The 17,199-nt window shown below is 51.2% G+C and overlaps 1 protein-coding gene across 45 annotated transcripts in view; it reads left to right on the top strand.

Annotated features, from left to right (window-relative positions):
* Positions 1-17,199, top strand: part of ZNF532 (zinc finger protein 532) — a 117,556-nt gene that overhangs the window by 45,317 nt on the left and 55,040 nt on the right. For 39 of the 45 annotated variants that reach the window (XR_016213942.1, XR_016213939.1, XM_089305050.1 and 36 more), the window contains 2 exons: positions 2,213-4,575; positions 16,594-16,775. Coding sequence is in view for 40 of the 45 variants with exons in the window: in XM_089305044.1 (XP_089161170.1) it covers positions 2,213-4,575; positions 16,594-16,775 (2,545 nt within the window). In the remaining 5 variants the exon portion in view is untranslated. Of the gene's footprint in view, positions 1-2,000; positions 2,103-2,212; positions 4,576-16,593; positions 16,776-17,199 lie in introns of all 45 variants that reach the window. The other 6 variants (XR_016213943.1, XR_016213941.1, XR_016213940.1 and 3 more) reach the window with 2 other exon arrangements.

Here is a 17,199-nt window from a genome sequence, read left to right as displayed (position 1 = left end):
AGTACTTAGGCTCCTGACGTCGACGTGGGAGACCTGGATGGAGTTGTTAGCTTCTAGCTTTGGCCTGGCCCAGCTCTGGCTGTTGTCACCATTTGGGGAGTGAACCAGCAGGTGGAAGATCTCTCTGTCTCTCTCTCCTTCTGTCTTCCTTCTCTCTCTGTCACTCTGCCTTTCAAATAAATAAGTCTTTTTAAAAAACAATCTTATTTATTTTCATTTTATTTGAAGGGCAGAGACAGGTAGAGAGAGAGATGGAGAGATAGCTTCCTTCTGCTGGTTCATTCCCCAATTGTGTACAACAGTGAGGGCTGGGCCAGGCTGCAGCCAGGAGCCTGGAACCCAGTCAGGATCTCCCACCTGGGCGGAAGGGTAGACGTCCTGGAGCCAGCATCTGTTGCGTCCCGGGGTGCACGTTAGCAGGAAACTGGATTGGAAGTTGAGTGGTCAGGACTCAGCCAGGCACTCTAATATGGGATGTGGGCGGCCCAGGTAGCAACACACTGGTCCCACTGCCTGCAGTTTCAATGTTCAGTTTTATTTTAGGAAGAAAGTTATAATCAGGTTTTCCCACTGGGTCTGACTTTTGCTTTCACACTGGTGTCGTGTTAGAAGCGTCATATGCTTTGTTTCTCGTGTGCCCTCCGTCTTGGGGGAGGGTTGACGCTGGGGGTGGTTACCGCCGGTGTGGCCCCACAGGCACCCACCGCAGTCGGTGGCCGTGGTGTTCTCCCAGCTCAGCGGGCCGTTGCCTTCCTCAGCTCTGTATTAGCCGAGCCGCGTGTGGGCGGAAGGTGGTTTGTTCATCGGCTCCCATGTGCCCTCAGTGTTTGCTTCCTCTTCGGCGCAGACTTTCCCAGCGCAAGTCTTGGGTGTGTTCGGCACTGTCCCCAGAGTGTGCTGCAGGGTGAGGGTCCCAGCTGCTCCTGAGGGGTGTGCACAGCTGTGAGCACTCGGAGGCCGACTCTGCCTTCCCACTAGTGTACTTGCTGTTATTAGGAAGGCGTGGCCTTCAGAGACTGCACAGGGAAAGAGTCATTAAGGCTTCAATAGGATGTGGAAGGCAACTTTGCAGGGACCACGAAGCCGATCCAGAGGCGGAGCAAGAGTAGACCTCGAAGAGCAGAGGGGCCCGGCGTGTTAGCTGCCATCAGCCAGGCTGATTCCTCCGCTGACAGTCGCCTCACGTCGGCTCTGTGTCCTGCCGACCGAACATTGCTGCCTTGATTCCTCGTTCTCTTCCTGCTCTTCCCCCCGCCTCTCCGTCCCTCTCCTGTTGTTCACCTTCCCTCTCTCCTCCTCTCTTCCTTCCCCGTCTTCCCTTCTCTTGCCGGCCACTGGCTCCACTGCAGAGAGCTTCCTTCTCTCCCCGAGCTGGGGAGGATCTGGCCTGTGCCCCCGACTTGTGCCTTGGTAATGACCTGGCACCAGCAAAGGTGTATGACACACGGACTGTCATCAGGCAGCTTGGAGGCCAGTAGGTAAGAAGAGACAAGATCACGCGCCCTGGGCCAGGTGCTGAGAGAGGGGCGCTCTGTGGGTCAGGGAGGGAGTGCTGCCCGGGGGCACCCTTCATCTTCACTGCTGGCTGCGCCTTTCCGCTCCTGTGGAGGCTGCACACTCTCACCCGTGAGTGTTGCTTAAGCAGCAAAATGGGCAAAATGAGGAGTCGGTAAAAGTGAGGGTGCTCCTTTGTCGCAGTCCCAGGTAGAACTGCCATCAGCAGTGGATGTGGTCAGCAGCGGTGTGGCAGGTTTGGATACCCTTGGGTGGTAATTGGTCTTTTGATTGCAATTTGTTTTTTCTAATGTGGTACCCCAAGTCCGACATGCCTGTAATAGTGATACTTTCGCCAATGTGGTTGAATGCCGTCAAGACCAAAGGCTGGTGCAGGCTAGTGTGAGAGCAGCGAAGGCGGTGAGGAGCAGCTTCTGGTTACGGCACAGCGCCTGCTTTTCCTACTCTTTGTGGCAGTCTTGATCAGCTTCCTTTTGTTAGAATAGGCGCCGTGCTGGTGACCCTGGGCCGCCTGCTGGAGGGGTCCCTGGAAGCTGTGGTTGTACCTGCTTGTATGGACTGCTCACCTGTCACCTGTAGTGCTGCAGGTGCGCTTGGTCTTTCCTGGCGGTCGGCACTGTGTCAGTGTAGCTTGTGCCGGGAAACTGCTCTCATGGTTGCCCACTGCTGATGGAGCTCTTTTCCGTTCGTTTAACAGAGCACCTGATCAAATTCATGACCATGGGGGATATGAAGACCCCGGACTTCGATGACCTCCTGGCAGCGTTTGACATCCCAGATATGGTCGACCCCAAAGCAGCGATCGAGTCTGGCCACGACGACCACGACAGCCACATGAAGCAGAACGCGCACGGCGACGACGACTCCCACACGCCGTCGTCCTCCGACGTGGGGGTCAGCGTGATCGTCAAGAACGTGCGCAACATCGACTCCACCGAGGGCGCCGAGAAGGACGGCCACAACCCCACGGGCAATGGGCTGCAGAACGGGTTCCTCACGGCGTCTTCTCTCGAGAGCTACAGCAAGGACGGAGCGAAGTCTGTGAAAGGGGACGTGCCGACCTCAGAGGGGGCTCTCAAAGACTCGGCATTCAGCCAGTTCAGCCCCATCTCCAGCGCCGAGGAGTTCGACGATGACGAGAAGATCGAGGTGGACGACCCCCCTGACAAGGAGGACGTGCGCCCGGGTTTCAGGGCTGCCCTCTTGGCGGGCGCGGCTCCCCAGCAGGACTACGACAAGCTGAAGGCCCTCGGGGCGGAAAACGCAAGCAAAGCTGGAATCGCATCGTCAGGCAGCACAGAGAAGAGCAAAGCTGTGAAGCGAGAGACAGAGACCAACTCCATCAACTTGAGTGTTTATGAACCTTTCAAGGTCAGGAAAGCAGAGGAGAAGCTGAAGGACGGCTCGGACAAGGTGCTGGAAAACAGAGTCCTCGACGGCAAGCTGAGCTCCGAGAAGAGCGACCCCGGCCTGGTGGGCGTGGCGCCGTCCAAGACGAAGTCGTCTTCCAAGCTGTCCTCCTGCATTGCTGCCATCGCCGCCCTGAGCGCTAAAAAGGCGGCGTCGGACTCCAGCAAAGAAGCCGTGACCAATTCCAGGGAGTCCTCTCCGCTACCCAAGGAGGCGAACGACAGCCCCCGAGCTGCCGACAAGTCCCCCGAAGCCCAGAGCCTCCTCGATGGGACGAAGAAGGCGAGCCTCAAGCCACCGGACAGCCCCAGGAGCGTCTCGAGCGAGAACAGCAGCAAAGGGTCCCCGTCCTCCCCCGCGGGCTCCACGCCGGCCATCCCCAAGGTCCGCATCAAAACCATTAAGACGTCCTCCGGGGAGATCAAGAGAACGGTGACGAGGGTGTTGCCAGAAGTGGATCTCGACTCTGGGAAGAAGCCCTCTGAGCAGACGGCGTCCGTGATGGCCTCTGTGACGTCCTTGCTGTCATCTCCGGCATCAGCCGCCGTCCTTTCCTCCCCGCCCAGGGCGCCTCTGCAGTCGGCAGTGGTTGCCAATGCGGTTTCCCCCGCAGAGCTGACCCCCAAGCAGGTCACCATCAAGCCCGTGGCCACCGCTTTCCTCCCCGTGTCCGCTGTGAAGACAGCGGGGTCCCAAGTCATTAATCTGAAGCTCGCTAACAACACGACGGTGAAAGCCACGGTCATATCTGCGGCCTCTGTCCAGAGCGCCAGCAGCGCCATCATCAAAGCTGCCAATGCCATCCAGCAGCAAACTGTCGTGGTGCCAGCGTCTAGCCTGGCCAATGCCAAACTCGTGCCAAAGACTGTGCACCTTGCCAACCTTAACCTTCTGCCTCAGGGTGCCCAGGCCACCTCGGAACTCCGCCAAGTGCTAACCAAACCTCAGCAGCAAATAAAGCAGGCAATAATCAATGCGGCAGCCTCGCAGCCACCCAAGAAGGTGTCTCGAGTCCAGGTGGTGTCGTCCTTGCAGAGTTCAGTGGTGGAAGCTTTCAACAAGGTGCTGAGCAGTGTCAATCCAGTCCCAGTTTACATCCCAAACCTCAGTCCTCCCGCCAATGCAGGGATCACGTTACCGACGCGGGGCTACAAGTGCTTGGAGTGCGGCGACTCCTTTGCGCTGGAGAAGAGCCTGACCCAGCACTACGACAGGCGTAGTGTGCGCATCGAAGTGACGTGCAACCACTGTACAAAGAACCTCGTTTTTTACAACAAATGCAGCCTCCTGTCCCACGCGCGCGGGCACAAGGAGAAAGGCGTGGTCATGCAGTGCTCCCACCTGATTCTAAAGCCAGTCCCAGCAGATCAGATGATCGCTTCTCCGACAAGCAATACTTCGGCCTCCTCTGCCACTGTCCAGAGCTCCGCGGGAGCCGGCACGCACACTGTAACAAAAATCCAGTCTGGCATCACGGGGACAGTCATATCTGCTCCTTCAAGCACACCCATCACCCCAGCCATGCCCCTGGATGAAGACCCCTCCAAACTCTGTAGACACAGTCTGAAATGTTTGGAGTGTAATGAAGTCTTCCAGGACGAGACGTCGCTGGCCACGCATTTCCAGCAGGCTGCAGATACGAGTGGACAAGTAGAGTATCATTTACATTGGGGTGTTTCCGTGATGAGTCTGCAGACACATGTGCTCGATAAGAAGCTGTGGATTTTAAAGGGATGGAGCTGAGTTAAGGGAGTGTGTGTGTGTGTGTGTGTGCACAAGCATGGGCATGTGAGAGAAAGGAATGCTTTCACAGGATAGGAACAGTGTCAAAACAGCTTTTTGGGGAAGGTGATTCTTTTAGCCAGATGTAGACTCTGTGCTGGCTGAGTCCTGGCATTTCTGATCTAAGTACTGTGTCTGAGACTGAGCTGTGTACAGTGTCGTGCAGTTGTATAAAGTGTCAGCTCAGGCTGTGTTGCCATTGTTAGTGACAGTTTGGGGATTTTCAGAGCTCACTGTCTCTGATGATGCTGTGTCGTCTGTATTCAGATGCAGATCATTGTCCCTCCCCCTTACAGCGAGCTTGCTTACTGAAGATGGTGGCCAAAAGTCTACTCAGCTGTAGTCTGATTTACAGCAAATTCACACTGCAAATGGCAGCCCCATCTCCATTTTGGGCGACTGTGTGTGTGTGTGTGTGTGTTTGCAGCTTTGTTTTTTGGGAGCTGCAGGTTGATGCTGGTGAAAAGCATTGTGCAGTAAGCACCTGCCTTTGCCTCTCATTTACCTCTGTCTGGGAGGCAGCTGTAGCTACTGACGGACGCGTTTAATGAGGGTATGATAACTGCTGTTGGCAAGTACCTGGCTGTGTTGAGTGAAATAAATTCCAGCTACAGAGATCAAGTGGTCATTTTTCCAAACCAGAAAACCTGTGCAGTCCAAAGAGGGTGCTGGTTTGAGTGAGTGAGCCCTGGCTGTCAGACTTCTCCCTGCAGATCCCACCGTCCAGGGCTCTGCTGCTCCCAGCATTCTGTGCACTTGTGCTGAGATTGGTTCGCAGGTCCACTATTTCTTGGTGATGAGTTCCTCAGGCACGATGACTCACTTCAGTTCTTTGTGGGGTTTTGAGTTTGGGGAAAAACCGACAAAGAGTACCTCAGTGCTGGTCTTCTCTGGGGTTTGAATTTAGAGCAGATGGAAGCGGTAGAGTTTGGATACCGTCCTCGCAGGTTTGGGGCTTTCGTGTGTGTTTCCATGGCACTTGAGAGTGAAGCGCTCAGGGACCAGGAGAGCAGCTGCACAGTTCAGCCAGGCAGTGCCCGCTGCTGCTCCTGCTGCGTGTCCTGCAGGCGGTGCTCGGACCGCCTCCTGTCTCGGCGCCGCTACATCCAAAGGATGCAGTTAAAAAACCCCCGAGCCCAGAGCCATTTCTTCAGTTTGGTTTGTCCCATGACTTGCTTCAGTGTCTACTGGTAGACAGGGGTGGCGGACCGCCGGCCTGTGTGTTCTTAGTTGGGCATTCTGAGCCCCGCTCAGCTGGGTCTGTTTTTTTTGGGGTGCCTCCCTGCTCCAGGAACGAGCAAGGGCATGGACAGAGAGGTGGGAACGACCCTTCCCTCCATCCCTCCCATTTGGGTCTCTCTTAACTGTTCGGGCTTGGTGGCCACAAGAGGGTCAAACGCGGATAAAGCTCTTTCCCCGGGGGTGGGAGACTGACATCTCCACTGGTGTGGGTGGTCACTTTTATATTTTGCTGGGACCAGTAAAATGTGCAGGTTCCTGTTTCACCCAGAATCCTAAGGAGTGAGTCATAGCAGAATATGCATTCACTCCAAGGCCAGACGAGCATAAAGCAAAACGTGAATTACTGCCCCCCCCCGCCCCGCCCCGCTCCGCCTTTCTGCTTCCTGTCTCCAGTTATGCCTGGTTCAGTCATCTACTCCGCTCTCCGAGACAGTGCTTATGTTGGGTGATCTCCAGCCGAGTGCATGGCCAAGTACAGGTCCTACAGCAGTAGCAAGGCAAGATGCCCCACAGGGGCCGGCGCCGCGGCTCACTAGGCTAATCCTCCGCCTTGCGGCGCCGGCACACTGGGTTCTAGTCCCAGTCGGGGCGCCGGATTCTGTCCCAGTTGCCCCTCTTCCAGGCCAGCTCCCTGCTGTGGCCAGGGAGTGCAGTGGAGGATGGCCCAAGTACTTGGGCCCTGCACCTCATGGGAGACCAGGATGAGTACCTGGCTCCTGCCATCGAATCAGCGCGGTGCGCCGGCCGTGGCGGCCATTGGAGGGTGAACCAACGGCAAAGGAAGACCTTTCTCTCTGTCTCTCTCTCTCTCTCACTGTCCACTCTGCCTGTCAAAAAAAAAAAAAAAGTTGCCCCACAGGCCCCTCTCTTTACAGTCCTGTCTGGGTGCCCCTCCACAATTCCTGGCCTCTGTCTCAGCAGGGAGTCTGGGCTTTCAGAGGAGTGGCTGTGCCCTCTTCCACAGTCACCGTGTAGCCAACCTCAAGTCTCGCCTGTGCATCCCGTAGGGCAGTTGGGTAGGCGTGGTTATTGCTGCCAGCCTGTGTCCAGGAAGCAGGGCTGGGTCCCAGGTGTTGCTGGCATTGGGTAGCTGCGGCGGTGGTGCCAGGGGCTGCTGTGAGGACGAGCAGCAGAAAGAGGAGATACTTGGATTTGATCTTCCCAGTTTGCCAGGTCTATGCCCATGGGCCCCTGGGCGGTCTGTGAACTTAAACTTGGGGAAAAATTCCACCATGGAAGTCATTTCTGAGAGCCGTACTTAAAATATTTCATGCCATCTTCTTACAGATCCAGATGTCAGACCACGGGCATCTCAGGTCCCAAGGCCTTGGCAGAGCCCTTTGTCTTCTGTCCCACCCCATTCCCATTGTCCCCCACAGCCCTGGACACTCACTCGGTGACTTGAGAGCCAGCAGACTCCCCACATGTGGGCGTAAGCCTGTAGGAAGCTGAATGCGTTTAATACACTGGCCTGCCTGCAGAGGGGCCCAGTGGCACCGCACACTTTGTCGCTGTGGTTCCCCGCACCATGGCGGGGCTGTCTGGGGCCGCGCTCGCCGCTGCTGCCACTGCTCCGAGAATCGAGACCCCCAGTATGGTCTCTGCTGAGTGTGCCTCGCTTTCGCAGTGCTGCAAAGCCGGAGGCCGCCTGTTCCAGTTCCTTTGTCTCGCCAGGTGGGGTCCCTGATGCGTGGCTGTACCCAGTGGCTTATTCAGTCCCTCGTTGAGGGACTTCTGGGGCTCTTCGCAAGAAAGCTGCTCTGAGCATCTGTGCATAGATTTCTGTGTGAGCCCAAGATTTCACTTCTCAGGGAAGAGAGCCCAGGGGTGTGGTTGCTGGGCTGGGTGGTAGCTCCACGTCCGCATTGTCAAGAGCGGCTGTGCCAGTTCATGTCGCCCTGAGCCGTGGCCGAGGGGTCAGTTTCTCTGCCTCCTCGCTGGAATATGGTGGTTTCTCAGTTTGCTTGGTTCTGTTTTAGCTTTCTGCTGGGTGTATGGCATTCCTTGTTGTGGTTTGAATTTGTGTCTCATCATGGTCAACCTCCTGTGTCCTTCACATCTCTGCTGATTTTCTAACTCAGTACCATTCCAGTTTTATGAGTTCTTGATAGAATCTGGATACTAGCTCTTTGTTGGATATATAGTTACCACTCTCTGCTCCCAGTCTGTAGCGTGTGTGTGTGTGTGTGTGTGTGTGTGTGTGTTTGTTTTTTTTTTTTAATCCTCTTAACAGATTTCTGGCAGAGCAAAAGTTTTAAATGAATCCCATTTTTTCAGTTTTCCCTCCTAGGGCTTTTGCTTTTGGTTTCAGCTCTAAGAACTCTTTGCTTAGTCCTGGATCCTGAAGATTTTCTCTTTTTTTTTTTTTTTCCTAAAAGTTTTGTGGTTTTCTGTTTTGCATTTAAGTCTGTGATCCATTTTGAGTTGGTCTTTGTCTAAGCTTTGAGCCAGGCTGAGTTCTTTTTTGTTTTTGTTTTTGTTTGCCCATGCGTGTCTACTTCCTCCAGTCTCATTTGTTGAAAATGTCTTTCCTCCAGGGAATTGCTCTTGCACTTTAGTTGTCAAATACCAGATAGGCATGTTTCTGTGGGTTCGTCTGGATTCTTGACTCCAGTCCTCTGACTGTGTGTGTGTCCCTCTTTCAGCACCACACAGACTTGTACTGTGACTGTCATGCCCTCAGATGGGGTAGACTTGCTTTGGGGGGGCAGAAGTGACGTCTTTGCCGTGTTGAATCTTTCAGTCCATGAACGTAGACTCCATTTACTTAGATCTTCTTTGATGTCTGTCAGCATTTTGTGGTTCTCATCATATAAGTCCTGTACGTGTTTTGTTAGATTTCTTTTTTTTAAGCAGTTGTAAGTAGTATTATATTTTTCAGTGTACCCATAGTCATTGCCAATGTGAAAATACAATTAGTTTTATATATTTATTGTATATCCTGTGACTGTTGAACTCAGCCATTGGTTTCAGTTTTTCTGTGTTGATTTTTCAGATGCTGAAACAGCCTTGCCTCCGTGTCACGAGTCCTGCCTGGTCAGGCTGCATAGTTCTTTTTTTATATATTGTGAATCATATTTGCTAATGTCTCGCTAGGGCGTTTTGCATCTGTATTCATGTAGGTTTCTCTGTCCCATCCTGGTCTGCTTTGGAGCAGTCTGACACTAGCTTATATGATGAACTGAGAAGCATTCCCCCTGGAAGAGTGTGTGTAGTTGGCACCGTCTGGGCCTGGAGAGTCTCTCTGGGAATTTTTTGAAGAACCTAGTGCAGAGGATCCCTCTCCCCTTGGCGCAGACAGAAGTCCTTCCCCATGGCCTTGCACACCGTCTGGGCAAGGCTGTTGAGACGCCTCACCCAGTCTCCAGGGAGTACAAGGCTGCCTCTGCCTGGACTCTGCGTGGGTGGGGGTGGGCTCCGAGGTGTCTGTGCTGCCTGGGAGGGGTGGGCAGTCACTGCCTAAGTTTTCTCTTTTCCTCACCTGCTCCTCCTTGGGTTCTTTGGCTGCAGAGAGCAGGCTTAAGTTGGAGATTTTTTCTCTGCCCATTGGTGTTTCTGGGTTGCCAACTTCTTGGGCACCAAGTCTGGGGCAGAGGAGGCATAAAGAACCACAGAAAGTCAGCACCAGTGATGACCGAGGCCCTGCCAGTCTGCTCTCTGTGTCCCACCTTTCCGAGCCCTTTTGTGTTTGTTTTATTTGTAACTGTCAGGAAAGATTAGGCCTGGGGACTTGGAATCCATTTTCCTGGCCGAGGAGTTCCATCCCTGTAAGGAAACGACAGCGGGTAGCCGCCCCGTGCTCCGGGAGGGGCTTCGTGATCGAGGTCGCCCCATTGTGCACTTTCGTCTGCCCTTCTGTCCGTCCCGGATGCTTTTCTCAGCCCATCCTCTAAGGCGGTGGGGAAGGAGCATCGCCCTGGTTCAGTTCTGTGCCTGCAAGTCCTCGGGCTGGAGCTTAGTCCCCACCTCCCTTCTTTGTGTCTGGCACTTGGTCTCCATGTGTATTTCAGTCCTTGTTCATGTCACATCCCCTCCATGTTCTCCAGGTCTCTTGTCCTGCGAACACCTGTGGCTGTACCTGCCACGTCTCCTTGCATGGTTTCCTGCACTCACAGTTTGACCTGTGGAGACTGTGCCTGTGTGCCGTGGCCTACAGGGAGGCACTGGTGGCATTTGTTGGCTTCTGCTTGTGGTGACTTCCTGTGGGTGATCTGTACAGAAGTAATCATTGCCACAGAGCACCCCTGGGGGGCCCTGTGCTCAGTGACCCCTGTCAGGTCTCTGGTAAGAGCTGAGGTGGCTTTGCTCAAGTCCTCATTGCCCTCTTTCCCCAGGCCCAAAGCTGAGGCGTGGAGTTTCGCTGCACCCTGGTGTGTGATGGGAAGTGACAGCTGCTTAGGCTGGAGTGAACCTGCCCTTCCTCCTTATCCCCCGTGCGGGAGGAGGCTGCTGAAGGAGAAGCTAGAGGGCCTGGGATGGGGGTGCATCATTTCCCTTCTAGAAGGCAGGGAGCCAAGCGTGCAGTCAAAATGGAGTTGTGGGCAGTGAGTCTGCCCGCTGTGGGGCCTTGCGTCCTGCCTGCTTGGTTAGTAATTCCTGCTGTGTCACTGAACAGAGGCCAGAGAAGCCCTCCCCCTCTCCCCAAAGTGTCACTGATAACTGTAATTGATAATCGATAGTTCATTGAATTAGAATGTCATGGCTTCACTTCATGTTAAAGCAGTGACTAAATTTAACAAGCACAGACTGGAGTGCCGACTGTGAACATCTTATTGTTAGAATCTGCTTCCTTCTTAAAGAATCTGCATCAGCCACAGAACCAGCGAGTGGTACAGGTCCTGAGATCAGCACTTGGATTTTACAGTTGAGAAAGCAAATGTCCAGTTAGTGGCAGAGCCAGGATGCAGGGCAGGGTTTCTCTCTTGCTGGTTCATTATTCTTTCTACCTCGTTATGCTGATTTCCTTGGAAAGAGGCTTGGAGTTTTATACCTGGAGGTACCTTAAGGCTCATATACGCATGTACTTGGGTGGTGGGTGGCTAAGATGCCAGTTTCCCACCTCGGAGTGCCCGGGTTCAGTACCTGGGCCTGGCTCCTGACTCCAGCTTCCTGCTAATGCAGACTGGGGAGGTAGCAGTGATGGCTCAAAGAGATGGGTCCGTCCCACCTATGTGGGAGGCCTGGATTGAATTCCTGGCTCCTTGGTTTGGCCTGGCCCAGTCTCTGCTGTTGGTGGCTTTTGGGGAGTGAACCAGCAGATGGGTACTGTCTCTCTGCTTCTCAAATAAATGAAAATTAAAAAACTTTACCAAAGTGGGTGGGAGTGGACCCTGGGATTACATCCAATGGGCTTCAGGAAAGCCAGTGAGGCAGCGTGTCTCTAGTGGTCCTTGTTTCTAGATTGCGGATCTGTCTTAGTTTCCGGGATTTCTGGGTGTTACTCGCACGCATGCCACGCGTGTAAGCTGCTGTGAACAGTGTGTGTCACTTGCTTCCCCAGGAGAAACTGCCCAAGCAGCTTCCTCTGGAAACCAGAACCCTCCCCTCCCCCTCCTTCCCCCAGAGGTTGTTATTAGCAGCAGACCTGGACATGGGAGTCTGGACTGCTCTCCCAGGTGCTGCGTTTTGATTTTGGTCAGACTGTTCCTGTTGGAGTTCTCGCTCAGTGTCACCGGCCCTCAGTTTACCTCTGTTTTCCAGCGATGATCATCTGAGTAGGCCCCATGTGTCGGTCCTGCAGCTGTCTGTAAGTTCACTCATTAACTGCCAAACCTTAGTGTGGATTTTGAGTGCAGCAGAATGATTTGAAGATAAAACTACTGCAACCAACTCGTTTGGGGAACTAAAGTTGCATACAAGGGGTCTTCAAAAAGAATTCATGGGAAATATATATTTATGGGGAAAAATGTGCACGTATTTCAAAATAGACTTTTTTTTTTGGTACCAGAATAACTCATCTTTGATTCCATTTTTTTCATGAACGTTGGGAAGCCCTGCTTTGTGTTGCTTCCATTTCAGTGGTATTTGCCTGCGTCCTCGCTGTGCAGCTGGGTGGGAACGAGAGCCGGGAGACAGACTGGGGTTGACTTTCTCGTTGCTTGTGTTTTTGGCAATTACCCTGGTGACAGGTTGTGCAGTTGTGGGAGTTGTTCACTTAGCTGACTGTGACCTCCACGGCGGTGCGGCTTTGGGTGTGTGTGCAAATGAAGCATAGGCACGCAGCGTATCCACTCAGGCTCCTCTGCCCTTTCTCCCCCTTCCTTCCTGGACTGAAATACGCAGGATTGTTGTCCCTACTCCTGAGACAGTCCCTCGCGCTGAGTCCTCTGACTCCATGGCTGGGCCATCGCACGCCCGCTCCCAGGGACGGCATCCGGCAGGCAGATCTCCCCTAGACAGGCCGTGGTTTCTTCCCAGCTGGCCTCTCCGCTGGGCTCTGGGTCTACTGGCAAGGCAGAGCTGCTTGAAACGGTAACCGTTCTCTGAGCAAGTGAGGCTGCTGCAGAGTAGAAATCAGCTGTGTATCTTCCTGTCAGCCTGAAACGTTTGTCCGATTCCAGATGACATCAGTAAAACGGCAGGAGACGCACAAAGCCACCTACGTGTGTTTTCTCAGGCTTTGTCTGTCTTCTGGTGAGAGGCCTCAACTTGCATAGCTGAGTTAAGATTTAAGAACTACTTTACTTTCTTGTTAAAAATTAATTTTACATGGACATGTTTGTACGTATTTCTGGGGTGCAGTGCGGCACTTTGGCGAATGTGTCCTGGTGTGTTGCCGGAGCAGACAGTCAACTCGGGATGTTACAGTGGTGAGCGTTGTCTCAGGCATTTCCTCCCTCTTGGTGATGAGAGCATTCCAAATCCTCTCCTCTTGCTGTTTTAACTTCATGGATTAGAAAGGGGGCAAGTGTTGTGGTACCGTGAGTGAAGCTTCTGCCTGGGCCACCGCATGTCACGTTGTAGTGCCTGGGATTGTATCCCAGCTCTGCTTTCTGGTCCAGCTTCCTGCTAATGTGCTTGGGAGGTAGCAGATGGTGGCGCCGGTGCCTCCGTCTTTCCTACACACATGGGAGACCTGAATGGAGTTCCTGGCTCCTGGCTGTGGCTGGGACCCAGACCTGGCTGATGTGGGCACTTGGAGAATGAACCAGCTGATGGAAGATCTCTCTCTCTGTCTGCATCTCTTTTTCTGTCGCTGTCTTTCAAATAAAATAATTAAAAAGAATAGTCGGGGCCGGCGCTGGCGCCGCGGCTCACTAGGCTAATCCTCCGCCTAGCGGCACCAGCACACCGGGTTCTAGTCCCAGTCAGGGTGCTGGATTCTGTCCCGGTTGCCCCTCTTCCGGGCCAGCTCTCTGCTGTGGCCCGGGAGTGCAGTGGAGGATGGCCCAAGTGCTTGGGCCCTACACCCCATGGGAGACCAAGAGAAGCACCTGGCTCCTGGCTTCGGATCAGCGCCATGCGCCGGCCGTAGCGGCCATTGGAGGGTGAACCAATGGCAAAAAGGAAGACCTTTCTCTCTGTCTCTCTCTCACTGTGCACTCTGCCTGTAAAAAAAAAAAAAAAAAAAAAAAAAAAAGAATAGTTGGATTCTTCTAGACCACAACGAAGTCTTTGTCTGCTCCTGTGCTCAAGTGCATCTCTAAATCCAGGAAAAAACGTGTCTTTATCATGAATTCAAAGCGTTTAAGAAAAGCGAGGGCCTGTGCGCCTTGGTGCGGTGGAAGCCACCACTGCTGGCCCAGGAAGAGGCAGGACAGGCTTCCTACCACGGGTGCAGTGAGGGAGGCTGGGGGTCCGCAGACTGCACGCATCCAGGAGGAGGATGTCTGCAACCGCAGTAGCCCGCTGTTTCTCACAGTGGCCTGGGAGCAGGTAAACAAAGGCAGAAATGTGGGCGTAGCCACAGTGTACGTTCGGGATGGGGCCATGCATGCACCTGTATGAGCTCAAGGTAAGGTCTCCATGTGCCCAGTGGCCATTCTCATGTTTCAGGAATGGTGGGACACTGTGGGGCTGTGATCCTGACCCCTCCCTGTTTGTCTAAAGTGGCTGGGGGTGGTGAGGTGCAGAGTCCTGTGGTGGGGGAGGGCCCTGTGGCGGAGGCAGGAAATTGCAATCAGCTAAGGAATGTGCTGTGACTTTCTGTGTATTACGACGGATAACCATTTGTTAATATATTTTGGTGGAAGAGACGTGAGAATGGTTTTCAGTTTTTAGGGAATGCTAGCACATTCCCTAAATATGAGATGGGGCATACTCACCTCTCATCCTGCCCTAGTGTGGTCATCCCTGGCACTTAGGTGTGTTTGCTCAAAGTTTTCCGCTGTGTGTTTTTGTTGTCTGTTCATTCTTTGTAACCCCCAGCCTGGCTCCTCCCACTGACCCTCCATCAGAGGCCTCAGAATTTGTCACAGCCTGGTTCAAGTCCTCGTTCTTCCACCTTCCAGCTGTGGGCCCTGAAAGCGAAATGTCTTGACTTTGCTAAACCTCATTTCTCACCTGTGAAATGGAACTATTATCTTCTTCTTAGGTTATTAGGAGAATTAAGTGAGATGATGTATTGAATGTATTTATGTTTAGAGTACCTAAGTCACCACTTGGCTCGTGGTGGAATAGGGCCATCTTTACTTTGTAATGCACTCATGTACAGTGTGTGTGTGCATGTGTATAGTATGTGTGCAGAAACACATCATATGTGTGTGTCTACATATAGTGTATGTTATACAGTATGTGTGCACACACATCATGTGTATATCTACATATAGTGTATATAGTATGTGTATATACACATTTATGTGTATAAATCTACATATAGTGTATATAGCATATGTGTATACACGTCATGCATGTGTCTACATATAGTGTTATATATGTAGTATGTATATATACACATCACATATATGTATATATCTACATATAGTGTATATTTACATAGTATGTGTATATATACATATTTATGTGTGTATATATAGTATATATAGCTATTGTGTATGCACATCATGTATGTGTGTATATATCGTATGTGTGTATATATGCATTGTGTATGTGTATAGCTACATATAGTGTATATATACAGAATGTGTATATATGCATCATGTATGTGTATATATATCTACCTATAATGTGTATATGTAGTATGTATGTATACACATCATATATATATGTGTGTGTGTGTAGGTATACATAATACACACACATAAATAACGGCTTTTGACTTTTTTGCTATGAAAAATACTGATTTTATTCCCAGGTAACTGTAAGACACTTTTAAGATGCTTGTGCAGATTCAGACATTATAATTTGCTGCCTGGAATTAATGATGTGTGAAGGCAGATAGAGGACTTTAGTTCAGACAGACAAGTGATTACCCATGGTAATGTAGATTTGTGTAATCAACGAATCTTGTGATTGATTTTCCTTGCTGTGGCTTGTGTGAACCCTGGAAGTATGTGTTATTAGGGGAAGGATGCTATTTTTAAAGGACACCACATCAAAGCTGCCTGCAGTGTTCTAATTTTCTGATTATAATAAACATTTTTAGGGATTAAGTTTGGGTTTTAGTCTTTTCAGGAGAAAAATCAAGAAAAAATTGTCAAGTGAATTTCCTGTTTTTCTTAGTCTAAATCACTCAGAAATTTCAGCCTTAATTTTTAAGCTTGATACAAAAACTAGAAATATTTTAAAAAGTTAACATTTGTAACTCTGTTGTCAGTATGAAAGATGTTTAAAATCCTAGCAAGAATCTGTATTTTGAGGCTTTCTTTAACTTTAAAATAGATTGTGTATTTGAGAAGAGAGTAGACACACAGCATGTATACTTGTTTTTGCGTGAATGTCTGCACTGTTCCAGCACATTTGTATCACAGTGCTGCTCCGTTTATTTGGGGTGGAAGTAATTAGCCCTCAGTTTATATTTACCTTTAAGGCTTTTTTATTTTGGATTTGGAAAGTTGCACCGTGTTTAGTGCCTGTATCTGAGGGGTTGAGAATTGCAGTTTGTTTTTTCCTGGGTGGTGAACTAGAGAGAGCCTTTTGTGAAGAAGGGTTCAGCCCAACTTAGTTTTATATGTAATCAGATTTTAAACTCTACAGAATTTCAGTTTAACTTTTTTTTAAATTGTAAATCATATTATGGGCAGTTCAATCACTGAAATTGCTGTGGCCATTTTTTTTTTTAATTCCTGTGTTTCGGGTTTTAAATAAGTGATGGGGAATTTGGAATTTTGATTATTTTGAAGAAAATTTGAGTTGTAGAAACTCCTGTTAAGACGCATACACCCATGAATACATTAAACTTGATGTGCTAACATAATTTGCAAGTACTCCTCTTGTAATTCCTCCTCTTTGCACTGAGCCGAAATGCGAAAGTAGCAGTATTGAAGCTCTGCTGAAAGTTGACTGTCTGTTAGGGTTCACAGGTTCACAGGAGCCTGGTGCACGGTAGAGTTTATGCTTACTTCATGGGAGAAAGTTTCATATTAAATGTGTGATGTTCAAGCTTGTTTTCTTGGGCTTATAATCAATTATAGTCGTGTAACTGGACTGAGAGATGTGTGGTCATTTTGAGGGTTAACCAAGGTGCTTTGCATATTAGAAAATCCTCAGCGGGACCAATGCTGTCTCCCCCTTTGGTTTGTCTAGAAGACTTGCACTGTCTGCCAGATGCTGCTTCCTAACCAGTGCAGCTACGCCTCTCACCAGAGAATCCATCAGCACAAATCTCCCTACACCTGCCCCGAGTGCGGGGCCATCTGCAGGTCGGTGCACTTCCAGACGCACGTCACCAAGAACTGCCTGCACTACACGCGGAGAGTTGGTTTTCGGTCAGTATCCTGTTCACTTACATGCCCTTCTGACTAGACAGTGTGTGGGGTGGTGTGCACACGGGTGCCACAGTGATGCCTCCATTAACAGATCCTCGGAGAAGCCGCCTCGCTGCGTCCAGGGTCCCTGGCCCCTCCCTGGAAGCGCGCTGTCACACTGTGGTTAGATGTCGCAGCCTTTTTGGCACATTTTTGTTCCCATGCTCCCTGCATTTACACACACACACACACACACACACACATATACATATATAAAGTTCAGAGTTAGGGAGAGAGAGACCTTCCATCTGCTGGTTCATTCCCCACTTGACCACAGTGGCCAGCACTGGGCCAGGCCAAAGTCAGGAGCTTGGAGCTTCTTCTGAATCTCCCACATGGGTGGCAGAGGCCCAAACACTTGGGCCACTTCTGTTGCTTTCTCTCT

The sequence above is a fragment of the Oryctolagus cuniculus genome, chromosome 10, assembly GCF_051225735.1.
Source record: "Oryctolagus cuniculus isolate XC-2025 breed Fujian yellow rabbit chromosome 10, ASM5122573v1, whole genome shotgun sequence".
NCBI classification, from domain to species: Eukaryota; Metazoa; Chordata; class Mammalia; order Lagomorpha; family Leporidae; genus Oryctolagus; species Oryctolagus cuniculus.
This window is presented reverse-complemented; position numbering and strand designations above follow the sequence as displayed.